General features: G+C 41.1%; 5 protein-coding genes and 1 non-coding gene across 6 annotated transcripts; 4 read left to right on the plus strand and 2 right to left on the minus strand.

Annotated features, from left to right (window-relative positions):
- Positions 1 to 3,082: 3,082 nt before the first annotated feature.
- Positions 3,083 to 4,318, plus strand: LOC101303541 (enzymatic polyprotein-like). Its single transcript, XM_004305196.1, has one exon. The coding sequence runs from the start codon at positions 3,083 to 3,085 to the stop codon at positions 4,316 to 4,318; it is 1,236 nt and encodes a 411-aa protein (XP_004305244.1).
- Positions 4,319 to 7,360: 3,042 nt separating this feature from the next.
- Positions 7,361 to 9,396, plus strand: LOC101303832 (putative disease resistance protein RGA3-like). The gene is made up of 2 exons (XM_004305197.1): positions 7,361 to 8,500; positions 9,145 to 9,396. The coding sequence occupies exons 1-2, from the start codon at positions 7,361 to 7,363 to the stop codon at positions 9,394 to 9,396; spliced, it is 1,392 nt and encodes a 463-aa protein (XP_004305245.1).
- A 493-nt stretch (positions 9,397 to 9,889) lies between these two features.
- On the plus strand, positions 9,890 to 16,295 carry LOC101304117 (putative disease resistance protein RGA4-like). Its single transcript, XM_004305198.1, has 3 exons — positions 9,890 to 10,126; positions 13,445 to 16,148; positions 16,282 to 16,295. Exons 1-3 carry the CDS (start codon positions 9,890 to 9,892, stop codon positions 16,293 to 16,295), a joined length of 2,955 nt encoding a protein of 984 aa, XP_004305246.1.
- LOC101297164 lies at positions 15,604 to 17,089 on the plus strand. The gene is made up of 4 exons (XR_184890.1): positions 15,604 to 16,148; positions 16,362 to 16,465; positions 16,611 to 16,698; positions 17,001 to 17,089. It is a non-coding gene; the product is annotated as an uncharacterized LOC101297164 (transcript).
- Positions 17,090 to 18,805: 1,716 nt separating this feature from the next.
- On the minus strand, positions 18,806 to 19,780 carry LOC101304405 (eukaryotic translation initiation factor 2 subunit alpha-like). Its single transcript, XM_004305199.1, has one exon. The coding sequence runs from the start codon at positions 19,778 to 19,780 to the stop codon at positions 18,806 to 18,808; it is 975 nt and encodes a 324-aa protein (XP_004305247.1).
- A 3,047-nt stretch (positions 19,781 to 22,827) lies between these two features.
- LOC101304694 (pentatricopeptide repeat-containing protein At5g02830, chloroplastic-like) lies at positions 22,828 to 27,454 on the minus strand. Its single transcript, XM_004305200.1, has 13 exons — positions 26,896 to 27,454; positions 26,527 to 26,614; positions 26,118 to 26,322; positions 25,896 to 26,003; positions 25,596 to 25,760; positions 25,121 to 25,449; positions 24,857 to 25,082; positions 24,659 to 24,724; positions 24,499 to 24,579; positions 24,028 to 24,125; positions 23,748 to 23,958; positions 23,499 to 23,559; positions 22,828 to 23,297 (listed from the first exon to the last, which is right to left on the minus strand). Exons 1-13 carry the CDS (start codon positions 27,452 to 27,454, stop codon positions 22,951 to 22,953), a joined length of 2,544 nt encoding a protein of 847 aa, XP_004305248.1. The 3' UTR covers positions 22,828 to 22,950.
- Between the last annotated feature and the right edge of the window lie 461 nt (positions 27,455 to 27,915).

Genomic DNA, 27,915 nt, shown 5'->3' on the forward strand with positions numbered 1-27,915 from the left:
GTCATTTGAAAGTTTAGGTATGAAACTGATTAAAAAAAAGATGAGGTATCAGACTGATTTTAGACCTAAAATTTAGGATAGTAAACTGAAATTTTTCCAAAAAAGAACTCCTGGACTTTTATATATTCCACTCAAACAAGTTTTATGGAGATTATCCTTCCACTCTTTGCGGCTCGACAGTTGGTATATGAATGTCCTTCAAGGAAAAAAGTGTTGAATCACTTCGACTTCTCCAAGACCTCAACATAATGATCACATTGCGGAACCTCCTCCTACCTTTAGTGTTGAAGCTTTTGGTAGGTTTAATTAGGTCACCACTGTGTGTATTTTCTGACAAACCGATTTTGGATTAAGAGAATGAGTATAGGCCTTCTTCAACTTCTTCCTCTGTTTTGGTTATAAGTATTTCGTGAAAGATAGAGTAGCTAGTTAGGATTGTTTGCTTCCTAGCATTCATATTAGGGTGTGGATTGTCAATTGTTTGGCTCTCTCGTACTTGTGTGTATCTCAATACGTTAATGCAATGTATTCATTCTTGTTCTCGAAAAAAAAAAAAAGGGATAAAAACACAGGTAAGTATGATGTGCAAATCGATCTGTCGGAACTGAATCAACGCTGAATCAGCTTTCTACTTCCACGTATTGAATTTTTTTTGGGAAATTTTTTAGAACAGTACATCAGCTTTATGCTACTAATAATTTAGATTTCTTAAGTTTCTAAAATAGTACATAAACTAACAAATTTGACATCATTTTTGTACATAAAGTTAAGTTTTCTGTTAAGTAGCATGTTAAGTGTCATATTTTGAAAGGCAAATTGGTCAATTCAACATTTTGATCTAGAAGGAGAACACAAATTGATTTTTTTATTTTATTTTTTCGATGAGAGGACACAAATTGATTTGGAGAAATATGTAAGAGGCTTGTTCTTTTTTTCCAATTATATGTCTTTCTGAATTTTAATTCAAAATTATAGAATATAAGGATAGAATTATGGTGTCAAAATGCCATTTCACCCTCATGTATTTGACCTTGTTACAAAAAACTTAACGGTGTGTACAAAAATGATGTTATGTTTGTTAGTTCATGTACTGATGTACTATTTCAAAAAGTTAAAAAACTTTAATTATCCGTGGTGCAAAATTGATGTATCTATAATTATAATCTCACTGTTCCTATAATTTTCCCAACTTTTTTCAATGTTTGTTGTAGTTGCCAGGGAGATCATGTGAGATTATAGTTCTAGTGATCAGAAACATAAGATCTTAGATACTCGTATCTCAAATTTCCACCGACAACATCGTTCGATAAATCCAATAATGCAGATATATTTGGTTCTGCGGTGTCACCAGGTAATCTGTTAGGACCAGCCCAACAGCCCCAATCCTTGACTACTTCAGCTCAGCCCATTAAGCCCATGATCAAGAGATCCGTTAATCTTGGAATGACATGAATGGTGGTCCTGTACCTCTTGTCTTCTCTCTCTTTTGTAATAGATGGAGTCCCATCTTATATATGCTGTAACCCAGCCAATTGATGACAGCTATCAATATGAATCAACTTTGAATTTATCAATTCCCTTTTCTTTTGGTTGCACCCAACATATGGTATTCAGAGCCAGTATGGCTCCGGCGAGAAACTTACAAGTTTCTGGGCCATCCCTCCCCCCCCCCCACCCCCACGGTCCGCCATAGTCCCTACGCTGCCAACACACACCACCACCGAAATCGGTTCAGCTTCGTACCAACCTGATGAGCACACCCAACTGCAGATGGCCGAGTTTCAAAACTCCGTCGAAACCCTGCAAGAGGAGCTCCACCAAGCCATCAACTCTTTTCACCACACCCAAGTCAACTTCCAGAGCCAAATTTCGGCACAGGTGGAATCCATCAACTCTCAACATGCTTCCTTTCAAAACCATCTCACTACTCACCTTCAGGCACTACAAAATACAATAGTGCATGTACTAGTTCCACGTCCCCAAGGCACCCCAAATTTTTTTCCCACCCACTCCACCCTCTTCTTCTACACCTTCACCACATCCCCAAACTCCTTCAACTCTACCCCCTATCACTTTTGGGTCTCTTCCTCCACCACCCAACATACCACCATCTGTTGGCCTCTCCACCCCACAACACACTTCACAGTTCATGCTTCCCCCAGCTTCTTCTCCTCACACCCCTAACCTGCAACTCCCGACCCCACCTCTCTATGCTACCACCACTACCCATACCCAACAACAACACACCCCTGAGCCTTCCTTTTTCAACAACACCAATCACCGCAATCTACACCACAACACTCAGTCTCACGACTACACCCATACCCAATCCTTTCGCCCCCCTAAAATCGATCTACCTCGATTTCACGGTGAGGATGCTCTTGGTTGGCTCACCATGGCTGAGCGCTACTTAAGAGCCCAACACATACCCACCCACGAACATATCTCTGTCATTGCGTCCCATTTCGGACCCGACGCCTGTCTGTGGATGAACTCGTTCGAGCAACGAAACCCAAACGCCACCTGGGCTTGCTTCTCATCTGCCTTTCTCGAGCATTTTGGCGCCGGCAGCGACACTGACTTCCTCAGAGCCCTCTCCCACCTCCAACAGACATCTTCAGTCGATGAGTTCATTATTGCATTCACCAAGCTCTCTTGCCGAGCCCCATGCTGGTCGGAGGCCCAGCTTCTTCCCCTATTTCTCAGCGAACTCAAGCCGAAAATCCAGCATGACGTCTGCGCCATGGAACCACGCTCGTTGGCATACGCCCAACGCCTAGCTCGACGATACGAACTCAAGTTGGCCAATATTCGTGCCTCTCGCCCACATCGTTCAAACTCCTGGCACTACTCTGCCAAGCCCAGTCTCTCTGTCCCCACTACACCCTAAACTTACCCCCACCCCACCAACCCTCAAGCAAACCCACTAAACACCCACACCACTACATCCCAATTCCGACCCAAACCTGGGGTCCCCTACCGCCACCTACCGGACAAAGAGCAAAGAGAACGCCGAGCACAAGGGGTATGCTACACATGTGATGAACAGTGGTCCAAAACACACATATGCAAGAAGCCAATTATGGCCATTCTGGAACCACCAGTTTCCGGGGAGGACCCCTCATCGGCTGAGTCATCGGAGGATGAACCCCCCACCGAGGTCGACACCGTCGTTCCTCTCCACGCCATCACCAATACTAAGCTTAGTGATATGATGCGCTTCAAGGGTTCGATTAATGGCAACATCATCGACGTCTTTGTCGACTGCGGCTCAGCGGTTAATTTCCTCCACCCTGCCGTCGCCGCACGATTGGACCTCCCGCGCACTACCGCGGAACCACTTAGGTTCACATCTGCCACCGGTCAGACAGCCAAACCTTCCGGCCTCGCATGCAGAGTAACAGTGAAAATACAGGAGTATGAGCTCACAGATGACTTCCTCCTCCTACCGGTGCCGGGCTGCGACCTTCTCCTCGGTGCTCAATGGTTGGACACCCTGGGTTTCATTGGCTGGCACTTCTTTGAGAAAGTGATGATGTTTGTGGCAAATGGCAAACACCATGTTCTTTATGGCATCAAGCAGCTCCCGGCAACTGAACCATCGCACAACTTGATGGCCATTCTCGCACAGGAGCAAATAGACTATGCCACCCTCGGGCCAACGGTCCCTCAAGACGAGGCCCACTGCCCCCAAGTCCAGCAACTGTTGACTGACTTTCACATGTTGTTTGAAGCCCCGATAGGTTTGCCACCAATACGGGCCATCGATCATCGCATCCCACTCCTCCCATCCGCTAGTCCAGTTAATGTTCGTCCTTACCGGTACCCCTATTCGCAAAAGGCAGAGCTCGAGACCCAAGTCAATGGGATGCTTTCCAATGGTCTTATCTGCCCTAGTCAAAGCCCTTTTTCTTCCCTGGTTTTACTAGTTTGGAAGAAGGATAAGGCATGGAGGTTTTGTGTGGATTACCGTGATCTCAACGCGGTCACCATCAAGGTTCGCTTCCCGATTCCGGTCGTGGACGAACTTTTAGATGAACTCCATGGTGCCCGATATTTTACCAAATTGGATCTCCGTGCCGGGTATCACCAAATTCGGATGTGTGAGCAAGACATTCACAAGACGGCATTCCGTACACACAACGGCCATTATGAATTCGTGGTTATGCCATTTGGTCTTTCTAATGCTCCTAGTACTTTTCAAGCTTTAATGAACCTTGTGTTCAAACCGCTTTTGCGCAAAGATCATAGAATGCATATATTGACACATATATTGTCAATGTCTGCATATATTGTGAGAAAATCTGAAAATCTATGACTTGATGACATGGGGCTCTTTTTGAGCTAGGTAGAAAAAAGAAAAAAGAAACGATCTATGATTGAATGACTCGCTGGCTCACCCCAAGGTTTCCTGTGAGCAAAAGAAGCTTTCAGTTTGTGCCTACTAATTGTATGTCCTCCATTCTGATGGAAATTTTGGAGATGGATGATGTTTTGAGGAATGAACTCGTAGGTTGAGGCGTGTAGTTCACTGTCTTTAAGAGTAGATTTCTGCCCTTCGGAGATTGTATCTCGGTGTAGCAAGTATTGACAGTCTACCCTCCAGGATACAACAACCTCGATTCTAGTTAGTGTACACTCACAATACTAGAATCGTATCGAACAACTAAACCTTATATAGGAAAGGAATGATCAACGAAATGGACAACGGAACAGTAGTGTAATGGCAGCAATTATGGGCTACAAACGTATGTAACCGAATAGGAATGTAATGCCATTAATCACCAATATTCAAACTAAGAATACAAGAGCAATAAATATGGAAATAACGAATTGATCATTATGATTGCACAATTATGTTTCATAACGTTAGGAATTTATAGCATATAGATCAACCACAATTAAGGAGAATAATGCTATTGATAAACGGTCAGAATTAAAGGACTTTTTAAATTTGAGTAAGGTATTTTGAAATATTTGAATAAAATTTCAATAATCCTCTAAGTGGTGGTGTAAGATTATTGGGCTTACTCTGTTCCCCAAACCCTTTCAAAGGCATTACTAGCTAGGTCTGGGCATGGGCCGGGACGGGACGGGCCGGGATTAGGGTGATCTCGAACCCGAACCCGAAATTTTGAATAGGGACGGGACGGGACGATACGGGATTAGTGTTTTTGAGAAGTGATCCCGACAAGCCCGAATCCCGTTTGAGACCGGGTCGGGACCGGGCCTAAAACGGGCCTTTGAACCAAAAAACTGAAAAAGGAAAAGAACAGCAAAAAACCAAAACCACCTAAACACAGATAACACAGATAACCTAAACCTTCATACTAGTATGCTTCAAGCTCCAACCTGCAAAAATAAACCCAGAAAAAATCAAACCCACAGTACAAAACCTCAACACACACCAAATTAAGCTGAAACTAGATGAATCAAGTCATAATAATAAATCCATTCCTTCAACATCAAATTCAAGTAAGCAGAATTGAACTTTCAGCAAACCAAAGAACTAACAACACTGTCCACAACACTCTGATTCCAATTAAAAGTTTAAAACCCTACCTCAATGAGGGATTGGAGCTTGAGCTGAAGACTCTGCTTGTTCTCCCAACTCACCTTGCACCGATCGAGATTTGACGATGGCGATGGCGACGGCGACGATGACGACGATGGTGATGGCGAAGACTGAAGTGCGAGAGAGAGATAGAGAGAGAGTTTGCAAAGAGAGAGAGAGAGAGATCGAAGAAGTGAAGAGCGAAGACTGAAGTGCGGGCTGTGCGACTATGATAGAAGAAGACCTAACAACTTACCACAGATCGGACGGTGTAGATTAACTCACACCTTTAAACGGGCCGGGCCGGGCCTAAACGGGATCCAGCTAACAAGGCCCGATCCCGAACCCGATTTTTCAAAACGGGACGGGATCGGGCCGTGCCTTCAATATTCAAAACGAAGTCCCGTCTCGTCCCGTGAATTTTAGGAACGGGATCGGGACGGGCCTTCGGGACCGGTTTCGGATGCCCACCCCTATTACTAGCTTCGAAGGAGATGATTTAAAAAGGTCCTAATGGCTTTCACAAGGTACAACCCTCTAATTAGTGTGCACTGTTTGTACATGTATCCATGAATATGTATGCCAACTCTAACTATTCTTTTCCTGCAAGTCAAGATTGTCTCCTTGTTTCTCCAAAGCAACTGCTAGGTGCTACTTGCTAGTGATGATTGAATCTTTGGATGATAATCAAGATATGGAACAATCTAATGAAGATGAAGCCAGTCTTAAATTGAAGTTGAAAGGTATGTAGTCCAAGCTAATGTTCAAGGTTTTCCAGCTTTGAAAATAAATTTCGATTATGTCAGTGTGGAATGGCACTTACAGATTATAGTCTCAAATGTTGTTGGTGCCGGCAGTCAGCTGAGATGTTCCACACGTTGCTGGGCAGAAGGTTGGAAATACTTCCCCCAAGCTGAATAACCTACCAGGAGTGCACACATAGGCACCCTCCTCGGAGAAGCTCCTTGAGGAGCCTAACATTCACAGATGATGAGACGTCTGACCATGCCATGGAACTACTCAAGAGGATTTTCAATTCCTGGCCTCGAAGGGACAATGTTTCCTCATTCTCCATTTACTCATTTAGTCACATTCGCCTTTTTACTTCATTGCAATTTTTTACAGCAAAACCATAGTAGTGTAATTGACCATTTATTTTGATCATAGTGAAAACACTAGCAAACAACCGTGACATAGCCCTAAGCTCTAGTTGAGTTTTTGGTGAACACGTAAATCTACTGTGTTTTTATTACATGCAGTTTATATTTCGGTAACCCATTCTATAATATCAGCTAATGTTAATGTCTGCATCTTCATCAAGGTAGGTATAAGTTTCTCTCCACAGATTTTGCCCTAATATGAGGTTGTGAATTGCAATGTTTTGTTGGTTCCACCCTGTACTTCTATTATTAACCAAAATTGCATTCTACCATCCACAAAGCAAAAGCATCTCTCCCTATTATTTCATCTTTACAAGAAAAAGACTAGAACAATGTTTGCCATGATACAAAAGCCACAGCATATTGTTTGCTTCCACTACCTAAAAGCAGAAGCATCTCTCTTTATTATTTCTTCTTTTATAAGAAAAAGACTAGAATAATGCTTTTGCTAGACAGCTACAAAAGCAAGACCTTATGATGCGTTACAGCCATGAAAAAAAATATATCTCCAGAGCTCACAACATATATCAATTTGATTGACATCGCTTTGAGGAGAGGTACACTGCATCTTCAGTTTACTAACTTCTTGTTTTCCTCACCTACCTAAAGCTTTCATTTTGCTTAATCTGCCGTGAGTTCGAAAGCTATGGCAGAATTTCTGCTCACTTTTGCTGCCGAAGGAATACTGACCAAGGTGACTAGGCTTGCTGCAGAAGAATTCACTCTCGTATTGGGTTTCAAAGGAGACCTAGCACGTCTGCAGGCTTCAATCCTAAACATTCAAGCTTTGCTACGAGATGTCGACCAATCACAAGTTCGAGGGGAGGCTGTGAAATCGTGGGTGCAGGATCTGGAAGACATAGCTCACGAAGCGGATGATGTCTTGGATGAAATTGGGTATGAAGTTCTCCGACGCAAAGTAGAACTCCGAGACCAGATGAAGAAAAAGGTGAAGAATTTCTTTTCACACAACAATCCCATTGCATTTCGTTTCAAAATGGCACATAAAATTAAAAAGATCAACAAATCTTTGGTGAATTTGAACAAGGAGGCAGCTGGCCGTATCGGGTTCGTTGCTAGAACATTAGCAAATGCAACCCCTCAAGATGTTGAAGTACTTGACAGGGAAACAGTCTCCAGCTTTGACAGCGATGAGAAGCTCATCATTGGAAGGGAGGAGGTCGTGTCAGATATAGTCGAAACCTTGATCAAGTCAAACTATGATGAAGAAAGTTATCTTCCAGTTCTGGCTATCGTGGGAATGCCAGGTCTAGGTAAGACAACTCTGGCTAAATCAGTATATCATGAATCTGAGATTGATAAACACTTCAATGAAAAAATATGGGTGTGTGTATCCACCCCTTTCGAAGTCAAGACGATCTTAAGGGGAATTTTGGAATCTTTGGAACCGGAGAAGGCCTCGTTACAAAGCAAGGACGCGATTTGTAAGTTCATTCGAGGAAAGCTGGAAAAGAAAAGATATCTTCTAGTGCTCGATGATGTTTGGAACGAAGATGCTGAAAAATGGAAAGAGCTGATGAGTTGTTTGTTAACGGTTAAAGATACTCGAGGAAGCAGCATCATTGTCACTACCCGTAGTGACAAAGTTGCAAAAGTCATGGAGACCCTTCCCAGGTGTGATTTGGAAAAACTATCAGATGAGGAGTGCTGGCTCATAATGAAGGACAAAGCAATTTCAGTTCGGAGTGCTCCTATAACCAAAGAGCAGGAGACAATCGGTAAAAAGATTGCTAAAAAGTGTGGAGGTGTACCATTAGTGGCAAAGGTATGTTAATTTTATATATTTTTTAATATTTATATATATATATATATTTTTAAGATAAATAGATAATATTATTACTTATCCATAACCAAACGATATTACATCAATCATCAACTTACGTCAAAGTGCACCAACATCAACAATTGACAGATACTCTCATTACAAATAGGTTTAGCTCAATTATTGAGTCTAAACAAGAGAACGCTCATCATCTCACTATCTAAATCTCTTTAATAATAGACGTAGTCGCCTAGAGACCGCAATTAGTGTACAACTAGAAATATAAAGAATTAAACAGATGACATCATAATTCTAATGCCAGACTATAAGCCCAAACCCAGAAGATCTAGGCCTAACCCTAGGATTAACAACCTAGAATCTTGAACTCAGGCCCAAAGAACCCAAGCCCAAAGGGCCCAAGTCCATCTGCTCTGAGCACCCCAGTGAGACACCCAATCACCGCCGCCGGATCTGGCGACCGACCTTGTCGCCACCGTAATACCACCATCATCTCCAATCCGCCTTCAAAAGCAACCGTTGCCACAACCAAGCTAGATATATCAACCCAGCCGAAAACCTCTCAACCACCACCTGCAAACCGATCCGGAACATATCTGATCACAAATCACAACCCGATAGCGATGCAGCTGCCGCCCTCAGACTCACCCTACCGGTCAAACCCGAGCCAACACGATCTGAAGCCGATTAAGGCCATTGAAACCGCTTGCCAATCGACACCAGACCACCTCCAAGCCTCTGACTACGCAAGGGAGCCGTCGACCCCAATGAGACCCGAAACTAGAACTTCTGCACCGCTGAAGCCGCACGCATGTCTGTCTTCACCGCCTCCAAGCAAGATCAAGCGGCTCCCCGGAAGGAAGATTGTCGCCGTTGTCTAAGAACCCTAGGGTTCTCCTGCACTGGTTGCTCTGAAAGGGTCGGGTGCCAACCAAGCCGTTTTGTATCGGGAAAATGCCGTAGTACCAAATATTTGAAAATTAAAGCCCATTCTAATTAAAGTCTTATTTTTGTGCCCATTCTAATGATTCTTGAGAAAAAAACGTTATTAACCTGTGTAACTAAACCACACAAATCTTATATCTTTATCCTCCTCTTATTCCCGATCTGGTTTTCCTCTCTCTCTCTCTCTCTCTCTCTCTCTCTGGGGCCAAGTTAGCCAGAGATTCGCCACCGTCGTCTTGCATTGACGAGCAAGTCTGGTTCTCGCCGTGCCTCTCCTACGTGGCGTCACTGCCGAAAAACCTCTCTGACTCACCGGCATCTAAGTGCTGCGACTCGTTCTCTTCGGTGGAGGAGTCTGACAGCACCGTTTGCCTCTGCTACCTAGCTCATCTTCCGTCTTTGTTGAGACTGGGTAGGAGTGCGTCGGTGATGGGCTGGGTTCATGCCGAGATCGATGATGGTGCTGCCGAGGCGCGCTCGGCTGGAGTTCGATCTGAGCTGGATCGTGGCTGGGGAAACGCGTTGCTTGCCGGCGTGCGCCGGGGTCGGTGGAGGAGGCCGGTGTTCTCATTCTCTTCGGTGGAAGAGGCCGTCGAGGACTGCGACTCGTTCTCTTCGGTGAAGATGGGTGCCCAGAGAATAAATATGGGTGCCCAGTTTAAGTTAGTTAGTTTTTTATTTTATTTTTTATTTTTTATCCTTATATTTGAATATTGAGGTCAGTAAGTGATTATTGAGGATTGATAAGTGATTATTTAGGTCAGTAACTTATTATTTAAGGTTTGTAACTTGATTATTGAGGGTCAGTAAGTGATTATTGGGTGATTACTGGGTGTCAGTAACTGAAAACTAAGTGATTATTGGGTGTCAGTAACTGAAAACTAACATGATTATTGAGGGTCAGTAAATGATTATTGGGTGAGTACTGGGTGTCAGTAACTGAAAACTAAAAGTTATTGGGGTCAGTAACTCGATTATTGAGGGTCAGTAAGTGATTACTGGGTGTCAGTAACTGAAAACTAAGTGATTATTAGGTGTCAGTAATTGAAAACTAAAAGTTATTGGGGTCAGTAACTCGATTATCAAGGTCAGTAATTCGATTATTTTCTGGTAAATCTTTTTTTCTATTTCATTAAGCTGAAATAAGTTGATTATTGGGGGTCAGTAACTGATTATTAGAGGTCAGTAACACGATTATTAGCGGTCAGTAACTGGTTATTATGGGTCAGTAACTGGTTACAGGGGAAATTCCGGTGACCGGGAGTGTGACCGGAGTCCGAGGTTCCGGCCAAGTCTTTTCATGTTGAAGAGGTGGGGGCAAAATAGTTTTAAAATAATATGGTTTGTTAAGACTTTAGTAAAGATTTGTGTATTTTGGCATAAAGATTTGTGCATTTGGGCATAAAAAATGTTACCTTATATTGAAATGGGCTAATGAAAAAGATTGTCATTGAAATGGGAAATGAGGGGTTTAAATTAGTACTAAATGGGCATTTTCACTTTACATTCATTTTTATTTTTATTTGGTACTCTAATCTTGGGAGCCCTTCTAGTGAGGACTCTTATGTTGAAGACTTTTCGGTTTATTGTTTAAAAAACTCATTTTTCGATCACATTTTGACATCTCATCCGTTTAGTTTTTAGATTTATATGAGTAGATCAATTATACAAATTTTCAGCCAAATTGGTGTTCATTATGATAACAAATTAGATCAAATTAATGGACGAACCAAATCTGTCAAATATGAACCGTTCAAGTTCATAATTGATAAATCACACTTACGAATACCCTAACAATTTTCAATATAGCTGAAAATTTAGATAAATGATCTACTCATAAATACCTATAAACTGAACGGTTAAGATGTGGATATAAGATCCAAAAATTGGATAAACCGAAAAGTCCTCAACAAATCATCAACTTAAGGGTCCTCATTAGAAGAGATTATATCTAATCTTTATCGATTAAATCATAACTTTATCTGCAATATATACTTTTTTGTTGTGGTAAATTACAAAAGAAACCCTAGACTATAGGGTCAGTTTTATTTCATACCTTAAGATAAAAAGTTATCGATTTCTAACCTCAAATTTGGTCCGGTCTGATGAACACACTTTGGGCTAACTACATGTCCTAGTCATGGTCGCAACGGCGACATTTCGTGGGAAGTGATGCATGTTGGGGGTTTGGTTGAAGAATTGGACTTGGTTTGGGCCGTGCCTTTCGGCTTTGGGCTCTTAAATGTGGGCCTCGTGAGCTACAGTTTTCCGCCTTGCTTGAGCTTTGGGCTCCTATTAAATTTCTTATTTTCCTATTTAGTTTTTCTTTACTAATTTAATCCTTGAGCCCATGGTTATTGAACAACTTTGGTTTAAATAAATTCGGTAGGTTGCACAAATTTTATTTTTTTCGGAAAAAAGAAAAAAGAAAAAAAAACCACAAAAAGCAAAACAAATCACTAGTGTGTACCCGATGTACTTCTTGCATGTAGAGTGTCACATATGAGGGTATCCGCTGCTTTTATATTTTGAAAAGTGTACTGATAGGTCTATAATCTATGTAACACTATGAGTACTACCACTAACTCCTTGTTTGTCTATTGTCTTAAAAGATAACGGTATGATACATAACAGCCTATTCTACATGAGATGAATATATTGATTCGTGTATAGGCTTGATTTTAAAAAAAAATATTCAATTAAATAGAGACAAAACACAAATATTATGGCCTAATGGATCACTTATCACAAACCACCCACATCTTCTCTTGACGTACTTACTTCATATGGTGACATTTTTAAACTGTGACCCAACCTATTCCAGATTGAAGCCTTGATACATTCTTACAGTCAACTTTAAGGAGGAACAACTCATTCCAACATTATATATCAAAAATTCAAAACTGTCAGCATATATGTAAAGCAATCTCCCCATTACATTAACAACAAAAAAACACCGATATTAAGATCGATAATCCATGAACATAATGCCAAACCATGGTACACTAGCATGACTCAAGACATTAAACCTACCAAACCCCTAAACCCTCACTCAAAGAGGAGGGAGGACCCTAACCAAACTGAAACCAAAGCAATATCCTAACTAAAAGGAGCGGAAAAAAAAATAATAAACCTGGCGCAACATGAGCCCAGGCCTCAGGCCCATGACTGAAGCCCAAAACACAAGAGAGGCCAGATCAGGATCTCAACCAATCTTCTCACTATCTAAGTCGTCGTTGCATTGCACCACCATTATCGCCATTGCTACAACCTTTGGCACTGAACCTTGCCATGCTACCATCAGCTTATCCCGCCGTATTGCTTAAACCCTTAAAGCATATCCAGAAACCCTTAAAGCATAATCGAACATGGAAAAACTAAAAGTTTTTCTTGAGATCCTTCCGGAAAGACCATTTATCTTATCTGAATCCCATCGTGTATGACTGGCCCTCTAACAGGCGCAGTCGCGACCAAACCCAACAAAGAAACGAATCGATCCACTTTCAATAATCCATGGCCAAACAATGATGTAGTACGTCATCGCCCCAAATCGATAGAGGCTGATAAAAGATCTCTCCGTTCACGTCCTCCAAGCCTGAACCACGTCAATCAATAATGAAATCCCGTCCCACCACACCCATCAGACGTTGGTATGGCCAAAGACCAACACCACGTACGACCGTGGCACAACCAGACGAGAGATAAAAAAAAATTGTTGAACCCTAGATCCTTCGTATTTTAAATGTGAAAGCTACTTCTATCAAGTAAAAGTTCACAACAATAGATCGAATTTAAGACGGTGTAGTCAACCTCCATCATTTTAATTTTATTTTTTGTAGCAGAAGCCAATTGGCTTGCATAAATTGTATGTTAAGTATTTATACACTATATATTTTTCCTTTTGGTCTGAAATTTGTATGTTATAGCTTGTGTTGTACGCTACTCTAATATAAATTTTAGATGCACATGATCTATTGGTAATAGGTTCTGGGAGATGTATTGCGCTCTAAAACAAGTGAGGAATGGCAGTCTATTGTAAACAGTAAAATATGGGATTCACGAGAAGCAGAAAATAGAATTATTTCGATTCTAAAGTTGAGTTTTGATGAACTGAAACCTCCATCCTTGAAACTATGTTTTGCATATTGCTCGATGTTCATCAAAGATTTTGATATGGAAAAGGATGACTTGATCCAACTTTGGATGGCTCAAGGATGGCTTCACCCTTATTCTGACAACAGCCTAGAGATGGAGGAGAGAGGTAATGAATATTTTAATGTTCTATTGGGGAAGTCTTTTTTTCAAGACGTTACAAAGGATTATGGTGGTAATGTTACCAAATGCAAAATGCACGATCTTGTGCATGATCTTGCAGAACGTGTTTCAAAACGAGGGAACTCGAGCTCATCACTTTTTTCAAATGGTGAAGCCCTTGAGAGCAACGTATTGAATTACAAATCTTTACGTGTCTTAAATTTATACAAGGCAGACATTGTGGAGTTGCCGATTTCGATTGGGAAGTTGAAACACTTGCGGTACTTGAATGTTTTGAAAACAAAAATCAAAACATTTCCCAAATCAATTGGTCAGCTTTATAACTTGCAGACATTGAAAATACCTTATCAGCTTGAAGAGTTTCCAAGAGAAATTGCAAATCTGATCAACTTGCGGCACATTTACTTCGGTAGATATATGAAAGTGCCGGGTGGGATATTGGGGCGGTTCACTAGTCTCAGGTCATTGCCTTTTATCAAGGTGAGCAACGACACACGTCCTAGAATTGAGGAACTGAGTGGCTTAAACCAGTTGCACGGCACTTTGTCTATTTATGGGTTGGAAAATGTAGGAGATGGAGATACCCAAAAGGCAACCTTAGAAGAAAAGAAACATATACGGAAGTTAGTCCTGGGATGGAAGCTTGATAGGCCAAGCCCCAATGTGGAGAACGACAACAATGTACTAGAAGGCCTCCGACCACATTCTAGTTTGGAATATTTGGAGATTCATGAATTCATGGGTGTGAAACTTCCATCATGGTTATTGGAAGCCAGCAATTTGAAAAAGATTGAATTATTGGGCTGCAGCAAATGTGAAGAACTCCCGGTGCTTGGGCATTTACCCAATCTTAGTAGTGTTAAGATCAAGAGAATGGAGAACCTAACTCGTATAGGATCTGAGTTTTATGGTGACACCTATGTTGACTGTGGAAATGAATCAAGTAGGGAGGCACGTCGTTTGTTCCCTGCTTTGAAAACATTGCACATTGAGAAGGCAGAGAACCTGATTGAATGGATGGAAGCGCCATCAGAGAGAGGAAGTAGGGTGGTGTTTCCTTGCCTTGAGAAGCTGACCTTGATTCACTGTGAGAAACTGACAAGTGCTCCCAGTCATTTTCCATCTCTCAAGAAGTTGGTGATACAAGACATGCGTAATGGTGGCACGCCATTAGCAAGTATTCTAAGCAATCAACTCACGACTCTCACTTATCTGAGCTTATTGCATGTTGGGGGACTTACTTGTCTGCCGGAAGGGATGTTAGAAAACAACAAGAATCTTGCATATCTGGATATAAATGGTTCGGAGTTGACTTGTATTTCTCCCAAAGCACAAGGGTTGGAGAACTGCTGCGCATCTCTTTCATATTTGAGACTATGCTGTTGTGCTGACCTGAGATATTTACCTGATGGAATACTCACACCTTCTCTTAAATATCTGGGGTTGGTTTTTTGTTATAATCTAGAGTACATCCCGGATGCTACAGGCGGTGGTCTCACATCCCTCGAAACCTTGGTAATCTTGGACAGCTATAAAATAACCAGTATTCCATTTTCACAAGGCCTCCCATCTCTTTGTCAATTAAGAATAGGTTCCTGCCGGGAATTATCCGGTCTACCGGAAGGGCTGGAATACTGTACCTCTATTTGGAGTATGGAAATAACACACTGCCCCAGGCTACCATCCATGTCAATCGAGAGTCTCAGTACATCCCTCGAAGTGTTGTGTGTAAGTCATCTAAATTCTCTTCCAATTTCACGAGGAGGCTTCACATCACTCCGTCAGTTGACAATTGATCGCTACGGAAGTGCACAATTCGGGCCAGAATTTGGTGCCTTTCTTCAGACTCTCGTCTCTCTTCATAAACTGACGATACTGCAGTGCGATGAACTAGAGAGTATTCCAAGTTCAGACAGGTTCACATCGCTCCGCAGCTTGGAGATTTCTTATTGTGGTAAACTAACATGTCTACCGGATGGGTTAGCAGCATCGTCGCAGCCCTGCAGACTCACCCGTTTGAAGGAATTGACACTTGGTCCTTTAGGCTATGAGCTCGATGCATTTCCAGCTTTTCAGGCTATACCACAACTTGAATCATTAACCATCAAAGGGTGGGGCAAGCTCAAGTCTCTCCCTGAACAAATTCAACACTTGTCTTCTTTAAGACATTTGACAATAGAGCACTTTGATGGAGTGGAGGCTATTCCAGACTGGTTGGGAAACCTTGCATTTCTCGAAGACCTGACTATCGAGTTTAGCAACGGTATAAAGTATCTACCTTCTGTGGAAGCCATGCAACGCCTCACCAATTTGAAGGAGATAAGCATAATTTACTGTCGTCTTCTAGAAGAAAGATGCAGGGAGGAGAGTGGCCCAGAGTGGCCTAAGATTTGTCATCTTCCATTCATCACTTGTAAGACTTCTTTTCTTTTTTTAGTATTAAACTTGTTGTTAAATTGTGCAACTTTGTTTTTTATTTTTTTGGGGTACTTGAGGGGAAATTGTGCTTTATTGTTCTCTTCTCTTCTCTTCTCGTCTAATTTTAGTTAATCTGTATTAGTTTTAAAAGGCATTCAAACTGAACTGAAATATTTTTCTACCACTGACCAAACTTTTTTTCTGTTAGTTCACGGAGATCGAGGTATACTACATATCGAGAATTGACAAAGGCAGCGAACAATAAGTTCGTAATTGCTTCAAGGGCTGACATCGATGCCAATATATAATAAGGTACGTTCTTCAAACCCGTCCCTTTCCTGATTACTTGGCAAAAGCTCGGAAGGGTATAACTGTGCTAATATGAGAGGAATATTAGAAGCCTAGCCTCTAGCTTGGCCGATCGATACTCTACCTGACTGTTTCCCTACATTGATAGGTTCCTATCTTTGAATGCTCTCTATCGGAAATTGCTTCAGTTGCTCGCGGTGTTTCATTAACATCATGGAGTTTTGCACCAAGGCAAGGTAAGCTTTTCAACTTATTGGCTAATTCTGTACTGTCTCTTTAACAGCTAGCTTTAATTATAGGACTTATTCATATGTGGAAGAAAATAATATATGTTGTTGGTTCTCATGCGTTGCTTTGTTGTACGTCCCATTGTTAAAGAATTACATTCCTCTCTGATATACTTGAAGCTAAGAGAAAATAAAACCTACAGCAAGATCTACCTCCATTGTCTCCTTATACATCTACTTACTTACTGTGTTGTCTAATTTGATATCTGTATATATGTTGTCTAATTTGATATCTGTCTAATTTGAAACAGATATATCTGTATATACCTCCCTCGATATGTCTTCTCCACCGAAAATATGAAGACACTATATATGTAAGGCAGAGTCTAAGGTTTTTTATGGAAGCATATATATACTGTGAGCAAATCCCTGTCATCAGCAAAAGAAGCTTTTCGTTTGTTCCTTCAGACTGTCCTAGCCTCCAAAGTGGTGGTGGAAGATTATTGGGGCTAACTCCATCTGCTTTGCTAACTAGTTAAAAATTTCTAGCTTACAAGGGGATGATGAAATCAAAACTCTCAAGTCTTCCCCAATATATGTATAAGCCTTTCTCTACAGTCTAGACTTGTTGCACTCTTTGGTAAAGATATCCATTATACCAACGTACTCTTCATCCTGATCTTTTTGCAGCAATTCTAGGTTTTCTCTTCTCATGTTGGCAATGTGGACGGGGATTTGGTTCTGCAAAGTCTAACCATCTAAACTGAGATCTTCGGATGAAAATCATGGCATTGGATGCGATATAAGATTACTCTAGAGGAAGATTGAACTTTTAAGGCATGTAATCCAAGCTAATGGTGAGAAGGTTTTCTAAATTTTAGTAAACATTTCAATTAGGTAGTGTTGAATTTGAACTTTCAGACTTTAGTCTCAGATCACCTCAGTGCCAGCAGCAGATCGAGCTGATCATGCATCAACCTGTTCTGCTGTTCCACTTCGGAGTTGCAAGTATGGATGCCGTATGTTCTTCGAGTGAGCTGAACCACCGATTGCGAGGAGACACCTGGCAACATGCTCCACGTCAGCTCGGACAACGATCTATAACGACACCGTCTTTGTATTCCTTCATACGATTAGATGTCTGCCCGTTACTCGCCTTCACTAGGTCCCCACTCAGTTGCATTCGCTTTGGTTGTTTTTTTTAACAGCTAAACCATCGTATGCTCATATACGTACTCAAAACATTTTCATTCATAGTGAAACCACTAGCAAACAACCGTGACGTAGCCCTAAACTTATAGTTTGAGTTTTGGGTGAACACGTAAATACGATCTCTCGTGTTTTTCAGTATTATTATCGACTATTATGAGTATTACCAACATTTTAAGGAAAGAATCTTAATAAGGTGTAAGTCTCGAGACTTGTAAAGCTGTAAACCTTACGGTATAAAAAATAGAGTAATGTTAGGTGAACCACCTTTTAAGGTCTATCTTATGTGACGACTTATATGGTGGCTATACCACATAACCCCCACATCATCAAACATAATTTCTTGTTCTTTTATGTTTTTATTTTTTCAAACAAACAGAGGTTCTACAAACCGAGGCCTGCCGCTTCATCTGGGAGAAAAGAATCCGGTGATTAGAAGGAAGAACCGTCATAAAAATATCCATCTAGCCAGAACCACACTCTATTCAGAAAAAATCACCTAAACATTAAATAACATCCTAGATGAATTTAGTATATTTTATTAGGTTTTCTATCTAGTTGGATTAAAGACCTTGTTAAACGATTCTATTTTTATTCAACTATGTGACGAGGGGATTAGAGTGACGTCCATATTTCAAAAAAAAAAAACTATGTGACGCGGGGATTGATCCAATAACAAGTTAAAAGGTTAAGAAAAGAAAACAGCAGACCAGGCACAATATGATCATTATGATGCAAGTCTGTGTATAACCCTGGTGAATGTTAAACTGAGAAGTGAGAACAATGAAGAAGTAATTCTAGAATTTCTTCATGTTGATCAATAAACTGAATCAGAATTACAAATAACTAGACGACGCCGAAATAAAGCAATAACCCGATCAAAGAAAAAAAAAATCTAGTAGATTTTTCAATCAACTATAATGCCCTGGCCTGCGTTCTCCACGTCCACGTCTCCCAATCCTGTGTCTTCTTCTTCTTCTTCCTCACCTTCATCACCACTACTCATAACCCCCTCATTCTTCTCCTGATCTGCATGCATCTTATCCTCCACCTCACTCACCACTCTCGGTACCTCCTTCACTACCAGTTTCCCCTTGCTCTTCTCTATTGCTTCCTTGCAGGCTTTAATAGCTTCGCTCAAAATTGATATCCCTTGCTTCTTATCCAGAGTCTGCGTCGTAACAACGTAGCGCGGTGGAGCAATCAGCTTAACCTTCACCGGACACTCATCGTTCCCGGCAGCTTCCGCCCTCCGGAGCGCGTCCTTAATATGAACAACGCCGTCGAAGTGATAACATGTCACATCAATATCTGCTCGGATTCTCAGTGGTTGCACCGGCATTCTTCTCCTGATGTTCTTAATCAGACACTCCTTCACCTCCTCCGACACGGCGGGGGCGAGGGAGTCGAGAACCAAATCGGAATCCGTAGCAATTATTTTGAAAGCTTCAGCTGCATGGCCGTACTTCTTGTACAGCGGCCATGCAATGTTCACGTACAACTCCTCCAAGTCGATATTCACAGTCTCGGCGACGTGGCGCATGATGGAGTGGACGAGCTTGCTCTTGTTGTACTTGTCGTCGCAGGCCTGGATGTCCTCCGGGGAGAGCCTCCGCTTGCTCAAGTCGACGTAGCCCTTGGTTTCGTCGACCTTGAAAACCAGGGAGGGCTCGATGCGGCCAACCTTGACGTGTTTGTGAATGCTCCGGAGGCGGCGGTTGCTTAGCTCTGTCACGGGAATAAAGCCCTCCATGTTGTTGTACTCGAGAAGGGAGACGTAGGCGCCATTCTCGTCGTCGATGCTGTTGACCTGGATCATCACCGCCGCGTCTACCTGCGGGTATTTTGCTTCGTACATGCGGCACTCTAGGTTTGGCGCCATGATTGTAAATTTGCTTGTTAGTTGATTGAATAGGTTTTTCTGTTTCCTTGAGAGAAAGATCGTTTAGCAGAAAATATCAAGTACTCTAGTAGTAGGCATTCACAAGTTTTATATAGAGCAATAATAAAAAATCCTAATTCCAATAGGAAGAGCAAATCCTATTCCTAATAGTATTGGGTAAAAGTTTCTAGGAAATAAAATAATCATTGCTTGTAGACCAAGAAAACGAAACCCTAATTCACCGAAACCTACATTCTGTCTGTCGTCCGATTGCTAGTCATCATCAACGAAACCCTAATATTCATCTATCGCTTCTAATGCAACTATGCAAGTCATCTTCTAGGATTAGGGTTAGGGTTCCTGAGCTCGTATAAATTCTATACGATTGATTAGCTAGGGTCAAGAACAACACCAAACATGCCTGTGGAGGACGCTTTCTTCAGTATCTCTGTGTATCAGACAGACATAGTTCCAGTCGAGCGGCCGGACAACTTGGTGAGAAAGAATATCTTCCAGTTATTGTCAAGATTGGCAAGTCATGCTACAGCCATCGTTCGCTGTCCGATATTCCCTCCATGTGGACGTGGCCTAGTACAACGGTATGATCTTTCTACTCAATCAACACAACAACAATATGGAGCAACAGCCACACAAGGAACGTGGCAGATAGAGGTGTTGCATTCTTCTTTATGTGTGGCAAGTTTGAGTATTAGTAGAGATCAGGGGAAAATTGTCACACAAGTGTGGATTACAACATCTCTAATGGCCTTTGCTCTATTTTGTTGTTGTGCAAGCAACCACATTATATATAGTTGAGATGTGGCTCAAATTAATGTCATGTTCTCTAGAGGTGCAGTATTGTTTGAACGAAAGAAATTGGCTGCAATAATGCGCAAGATAAATGCATGAGAAGTTAGTCATTTATTGTGCTATGGAACTAGATATAAGTATATAACTAGGGAGGTGCAGCCATATTTGAAGAAAGTGAATCTACATCCATGCACTATTGTTATGGGATGCATAGAGAATGAGTGAGAATTCGAACATGCATGCAGAGAAATCTATAGTTGAGAACTATAGATAATAGTTTGAGAATATTGGTGTAGAAACATTGAACAGAAAAGATGGAAAAGCTAGACTTTACTTTTCTTCTATGCATGGTTCTGCATGTTGTAAGAGAAGGAGTTGGCCAGAAATAGCCATTCAACATTGGCATTGTGTAGTGTGGTATCCGGAGTTGTAGTCTCTTATTTAGAGACAATATCATTCTCTATTAAGTGTCTTAAGAGAGTTAGCTATATTGGGTATTTGGTTTGGGTTTGGGTTATAAACTTGAGTGAAACACCTTGTATTTAGTTCTCATTATTCTCAAGAGTAAAGAACGGTTGGATCACGCCCCGCGGACGTACCTCAAAGAGTGAGGGAACCACGTTAAATTTTGTGTTGTTATGTGTGTTTGTTTTCCCTATTATAGTTGCATTCTCGATATCGTATTTTGTTAATCAATCCGCTGCGCGAAACCCAACAGTTATGAGTCACATTTCAGAAAGATGATCAAGGGCGATTTTTCGGGTTTTTGGGGAACAAGTCTCCCTGAAACTGTATATGAAGAGATTCTGTACAAGTTGTTCCCGGCGATTTACGCCACCGAGTGCTACCAGGTGCCTCTTGTTGTAGTCGTTACCGACGACACTTACCAGAGGGAGAGTGATGAGGTCTTGAGTTTCACTCCTACAGCTCATTCTGCCATCGAGGGTTTGGAGAAAGTGCGAATTGATGCTGCCATTATTGATGGAGAATCATCACCCATGTGTGCTATATGTTGGAAGGATTTCACACCGGAAGAAGGGATGCTTACTCGCATGCCCTGCTCACACTGTTATCATGGAGATTGCATTGTGTGCTGGCTGAGCGTTAATCAGCTTTGTCCAATGTGCCGATACCCGATGCCGGTGGCGACCCAGCTGCCACCATCAGCATACAATCCTCTGAAGCGTCTTAATATATTGGTAAGGAGGGAGAGTAGGTCGCCTTTATATTATGCTGCTGCTTCTTTGTCAAGAGGTTTCCTCTGTTCGTCTTCTCAACTATTACCTATTATCGAGCTGCTACTTTTATATGTTCTGTATTGCTGTGTATGTGACGTTGCGACCTTGTATTTATCTGCTTTTGGTTAAACTTATTTTTGCTTCTTCAGACGTAATTGCTTGTTGAGTTATTGATTGATTGGATTTTCTTGTTAAATTTCAACTGAATTTGGTTTGTTATGTATGTCCTCTTTTACTGGTGGTTCTGTGTTATGCATCTCTCTTACATAGCTACCTTGCTATCATTCATCAGAGGAGAGGAGGTTGCCTATACGTTATGCTGCTGCTGCCGCAGCTTCTTTGTCAAGAGGTTTCCTTTTTTCGTCTTCTCAATTACAATTATCGAGCTGCTACTTTTATTCTCTATTGCTATGTATGTGACGTTGTGACTCTGCATTTCTCCGCTTTATGTATTGAACAGTTTCATGAATGAAGGTCTGAGGGCAATCACACCAACTCTATTTTTTTTTAATATATATATATATATATATATATTGTCTTTTACTAAAAAATAGTGTTCTTTGGTGATTGCGTGTCCTTCAACCTCACTTTTTTTGTATTGTTTTGTAGCAAGGTTCTGCATTATAAGCTAGTGCTTTCTTCCTCTCTCTTGCTTATTAAGGTTTAGGGTTTGTTGGCAATGTGGATTATTTGGTTGCTGATGTACAGAAGAATCTTTTTATCCTTCTGTGGTTTGCTCTTGTGATGTCCCTAGCAATTTCAATTTTGCCTAGCTAGTTCCTTGCAGATGAAAGATTGGAAGAACTTGTGGTTGGTTTTCCAGATCAGCAAAGTTTCTAAGAAGCTCATACGAAACTTAAAGAATCGTAATTGGTTTTGCAGATTACATTTGCCGTGGTGCATAACTTACATGTGAATATTGATCTGTACAACAGACTCGATGGCTTGCACACAAGGCAACTAGGCAAGTTCTGGTCTCGTGTGCCCATGTCCTCGTTTATAAATAAAATGAGGATAGGTAATTATTATTCTCTCTTTTTCTTTCTTTCTTTTTTTGGATGAATATCTACTGTTATTTGAATAGCATATACAAATTTTTCTGCTTTCTTACGTCTGAATCAATCACCTCCTAAGGGAACTTCTTTTTCGCAGCCATTGTTGCAATGATTTCCTGGATACCTTTAGCCTTTCCAGAACCACAGGTCTTCTGGTGGAATAAATCAACTCTGGCTGTAATTCCTTCCTCAATGGCTTTTCGTCCAAATTTTGATCTGAATCTATAGTGTTCTGGGATACTATTGTAGTATCAAGTGCAACTTTAGGTACTGTTGAAAGAACCTTGAGCCCCAATTCATCCTGCAGAAGCTTGGTTATTGCATCTTTGACCTCTAAATTGTGAGCTGTTGAGCCTCCATCAACCTCATCATGGACTCCTACCATTATCAACATGTCATCTTTTACTGAATCTCCTGCAACCATAATTAAATTCTAACATCAACAAGCTGATATTTAGAAATTTCAAATGTACAGATCAGCATTCTGAGTTCTTTATCTCACTTGCTTGAGTGTCGCTTAAATTCTGATCTATATGAATTAATGGCTTCTCAAATTAAATATAGAGGCATTCGAAAATTGAAATGCAAAACCCTTGTGAAGCATTCTGTTCATACCTAAGATATAGTTCTCTTTGATCATTCGCAGAACCGCAAGAACAACGATCCGAGCTTCAACCTGTTAGCATAGTTAAAGGGTATTAGAAAACAACCGGCACAAGAACACAGATGAATCCTTTAAAAGGTTGCAATAAAAACAATTGAATACATGTTATTTTTCTTTGAAAATATATAATATGAACGATCTTTTGACCAAACTAATGTAGCCACTATGCTTGAAAAATCAACTGGCGTGTACAAGCATACCTTTGTAAGTCCTTGAAGGTCAACTGCTAAAGTGTCAGCAATATGCTGTTGCAAGTGTTCTGCAACTTTTTCAAGAAGCAGACTCCCCGGTCTCCCTATGTCAGCTTTGTCCCCGTAACTGAACTCGCCTTGTTTTGGGCAGCTGTCTTGTATAACTCCTTCACACCATTCCTCAATTAGTTGCTCAAGGTAGTAATCATTGGGCTTGTAACTGCAAAGTGAATAACTTATTTAGTAAGATGTAGATATTCAATTGTAATTGAAATACAAGATCACATACCCTGCTTTCCGCATGTCCTGATATATAGCCAGGCATTGTTGTACTTCACTTACAGAACCATATCTGCTACGAGCCCTTAAAAGTGTATTATATGTCACCTGAAAAGCCATAGGGAGAATACTTGTTGACGTGATCTAGAATGGCTACTGTTGTATACAGATCTGTTCTTAATAGCCATCAGTTGTTTACAAAAACATTAGAATTTCTATGGAGAACCATATGTAGACTGCAAAAAGATTAGGTTTGCGAAAAGAGAATAAAACTTATCTTGGTCATTTCTACCATATCTTTCTGCAGAGGTTACTAATATGGGGAAAAAACCGAATAATTTTCTTATGACCTGAAATCTAACATGATACTTGATGGAAATAAGTGAAACGATGCTTATTCCTTCCATCCTCAAGCATTTCTCATTATAAGGATAAAGTAATATATGATTTGCAATTAGAACCATCAATTGGCAGTACTTACCAAATTTGGGTGTATCTGATATTTTTTCATTTCTGCAAACAGCAACAATGCCAAGTCCAAATTTTCACTTTCTACGCAAATCTGTGAACCCAAGGGCATGATTCATCAGATCTAGGTGAAAAGAGACAAGATAACCGAAGTGACAAGAAAGCTTTTAAACCTTGATGGCTGTTGTATAGGCAACAACATCAGGTTGGATACCGGCTACACGCATACTTTTCAAGATCTGCACTGAAAATAAAGTGTTATTAGTGAACATGTATCCCTTCAAGAAGACGTCAAATGAAAATCAGAGCAACAAAACGTGGAGCAAAAAGATAAAATATTAAAAAAAAATCCTCAACCATTAGTGTGTTACCTGCAAGGCACCCTGAACATTCCCTGAGCTTCCACAGATATCAGCCAAAATCGACCACGTTATTTGATTAGGCAAAAGACCTACTGTTTTCATCTCATCCATCAGTGCTTTTGCATGGTAGTAGTCAGACCCACAGGCCTTCATCAAAGTATTGTATGTCGTAGTTGTGGGTTTAAAAGAAAGCCCTTCAGCAAAGTTAGATGGAAGTATGATTAGAGGTATGGTTAGACATAATAGTATTTGAAAGTGCACAAGTATGCTCCAGTTGAACTGCTACCTGCACTACCTTTGTAATTTTTGCCAAAAGTCTCCTGGAGTTTATTACTCTTAAAAGAATGGAAAAGGCGAAAAGCCCTGTCATATTGGCAAGCCTCCACACAAGCATGTAGAAGGATGTTAAAACACTGTGAATTAGGCTCACAGCTGGCCAAGAGCATCTCTTCGAACAATTGGATTGCCTTATCAACAAGACCCGCATTTGCACAGGCACTGATGAATGATGACCATGTAACTGTATTTGGTATAACACCTGCTGATTGCATATCTTCTTTGACATTTAAAGCCATGTGCCACATTTTTGCATCTGAAAAGACCTGGAAAGTTGGCCAATAGTTATGGAGGACCACTATGAATATCCATTACTACTAAGTACTAACTTAAACAAAAAGTTACTTGTATGTATACGCACTTGCTATGCAAGAGCTGAAGTATAATAATACATAAGCAGATTGACATCTACCTTTACAACAGTGCTGTAAGTGAAAACATCCAATTTCAACACTCCTGTTGATTCCAAATGCTGTACTTCCTTGTAGATATCTTGTGCGAGATCAACTCTTCCAGCAAGGCTGCATGCCTTCAAAAGAATATTGTAACATGCCAAATCTGCTGTAACACCAAGATTCTGGATATAGAAAACAAACTCATTTAGATGATTGAAGCTTCAGTCATAACAGGTCAATTTAATTCACTACTAAATTCACAAATGTTGCAAAACATAATCTCAGCTACAAGAGAGAGAGAGAGAGAGAGAGATTACCTGCATACTCTTGTATACATGAAATGTGTAGCTCAGATCATGTGAGTTTACATTCATCAGACTGTTGAAAACATAAATATTTGGAATGACCTTCTGTTTGAGCAAGTCCTGCACAAAAAAGAAAAAGGATCACGGGTAAAGAAAAACACCACAGACGTAGTCTTTTTCAAAATTCAAGCTACAAGAGTAGTTTCAAAGATTAAGAGAGTTCATTGTGTCTACCTCATAAATGTACCTAGATTTCATGTAATCTTTACAGACACCGCAGACGTCAATTATTGTGCGGTAGATGTACATGTTAGAACCACTCAATTTTTCCTTGGATGCTTCATATGCTGTCAAAGCAGATGCCAATGCCCTCTTCTTTCCAAACTCATACATAATGTTACAGAATAACATATGCGAGTGTGGAAAGATACAAGCATACCTACAAATTTTAATAACCAAAGCATAAAATAGTGACTACCACAGAAAAATTCCGTTGTAATTCAAGTCATCCAACATTAATTGACACCATGGTCAACAAATCCACATCAAGAGTCAAAACTTCACATACGAAAAAGTTTGAACAACGCAGATAAAGTAAGAGAAATCCCCTGTCAAAACTCATAAGAGTAACAATCAATTATACCTTATGGCCAATTTCGGCCTACGTTTCTCAACACATGCTTTGATGACTTCAGACGGGTCCACCAATTCTCTGATTGGGAAGTGCAAACCTGAACCAAGCATTATCTGTTACGATTGCAAACAGTCTCGACTGCATTCCGGTAACAACTTACTAACATTATCAGACATCTCCTACATCCCCTAAGCCAGCTTAAACAGCTAAAACAAGTTACATTTTGGTCGTAATAGTTTAACTAAATAGAATCATTTCCCAATTTATATCATCAATGCAGCTGACAATGTAGCAATTAGAGTCCCAATTAGACATTTCACAACCTAAATAACCCCCAAAAAAATGAACAAATCAGTCGATAAATTATCGGAGAAATACCATAAAGAACCTCCATGAGCTCAACAAGCTCCTGAACTTGCTTGAATTTCAAAAGCCGGAGACAATGTGCTCCGAGCAACTCCATAGCGTAGCCATCAAACAGCTCCACCGGCCGAACCCCGAGCTCCGCGACTTTCACCAACACCTCGACGAGCCCCCCGACCTTGCCGTCCTTCAAAATACCGGAAATGCCCCTGGAGACCATGTCGAGCTGGAGCGCCGCCGTGAACTGCGAGGGCTTGACGCCGGAGAGGACGACGCTCTCGAGGAGCATGGAGAAGTCGTGGAGCTTGCCGTCGCGGGCGAGCTTGGAGGCGAGGTCGGCGAAGTAGGAGAGGTGCGTGTGGTGGGGGTCCCAGCGTGTGCCGGCGAAGAGAGGCGGCGGGCGGGTGGAGATTATTGGAGGGGCGGAGGAGGAGGAGGATGATTTGGAGGGGGAGAGGAGCTTGGGGATTGGGGGTTTGTAGGGTTTGGTGGAGCGGTGGTTGCCATTGGGGTTTGGGTTTGGCGGAGTCGAAATTGATGACCTGGTGTAGCCTAGGATCACCAGCACTCTCATTTCTTTGCGCTAAATTTTTTTTTTTTTTGTATAATTAAAATGATTTTCCGGTGGGAGAGGGAGGGGTTTGGGTTTTTTTGGGGTTTTGAGGATTGGATTTGAAAGGCGCGTATTTTGTGTGCAGGGAAATATCTTCCAACGGTTTTTCAAATGAGATAGCTCTTTGGGGTCGGGGGGGGGGGTGGTAAAGATGGTCCATGTTATACTTCGGCGGTTCGGCCGTCTGATATTTCTAATCCAGTTAACTTGGGCAGGCACTGATTTTTAACATCACATTGAGATCACTCGGATCATCAGTAGTGTCGATATGGCGTGCGATTTTACGGGCAACTCATTTTAGATTTGATATCACATGTTGAGATTAAATGAATGAACAAAAACTCAACTCACGGAATGAAATCCAAGAGTAGGTGATCACAAGATTATTGATAAGTGATCGTGTGATTATCACTACGTACATA

Source organism: Fragaria vesca, linkage group LG6 (assembly GCF_000184155.1).
Source record: "Fragaria vesca subsp. vesca linkage group LG6, FraVesHawaii_1.0, whole genome shotgun sequence".
Taxonomy (NCBI): Eukaryota; Viridiplantae; Streptophyta; class Magnoliopsida; order Rosales; family Rosaceae; genus Fragaria; species Fragaria vesca.

What these genes read in the sequence shown, in the direction of transcription:
- LOC101303541 (XM_004305196.1), top strand. Translation starts at nt 3,083, where the DNA reads ATGGCCATTCTGGAACCACCAGTTTCCGGGGAGGACCCCTCATCGGCT.
- LOC101303832 (XM_004305197.1), top strand. Translation starts at nt 7,361, where the DNA reads ATGGCAGAATTTCTGCTCACTTTTGCTGCCGAAGGAATACTGACCAAG. An exon ending in GTGTACCATTAGTGGCAAAG is followed by an intron (nt 8,501 to 9,144) that starts GTATGTTAATTT and finishes ATAGCGATGCAG; the next exon opens with CTGCCGCCCTCAGACTCACC.
- LOC101304117 (XM_004305198.1), top strand. Translation starts at nt 9,890, where the DNA reads ATGGGCTGGGTTCATGCCGAGATCGATGATGGTGCTGCCGAGGCGCGC. An exon ending in TGGGTGCCCAGTTTAAGTTA is followed by an intron (nt 10,127 to 13,444) that starts GTTAGTTTTTTA and finishes TATTGGTAATAG; the next exon opens with GTTCTGGGAGATGTATTGCG.
- LOC101304405 (XM_004305199.1), bottom strand. Translation starts at nt 19,780, where the DNA reads ATGGCGCCAAACCTAGAGTGCCGCATGTACGAAGCAAAATACCCGCAG.
- LOC101304694 (XM_004305200.1), bottom strand. Translation starts at nt 27,454, where the DNA reads ATGAGAGTGCTGGTGATCCTAGGCTACACCAGGTCATCAATTTCGACT. An exon ending in ACCTTCAAGGACTTACAAAG is followed by an intron (nt 23,560 to 23,747) that starts GTATGCTTGTAC and finishes CTATGCTAACAG; the next exon opens with GTTGAAGCTCGGATCGTTGT. An exon ending in CAAAGAGAACTATATCTTAG is followed by an intron (nt 23,298 to 23,498) that starts GTATGAACAGAA and finishes TTATGGTTGCAG; the next exon opens with GAGATTCAGTAAAAGATGAC.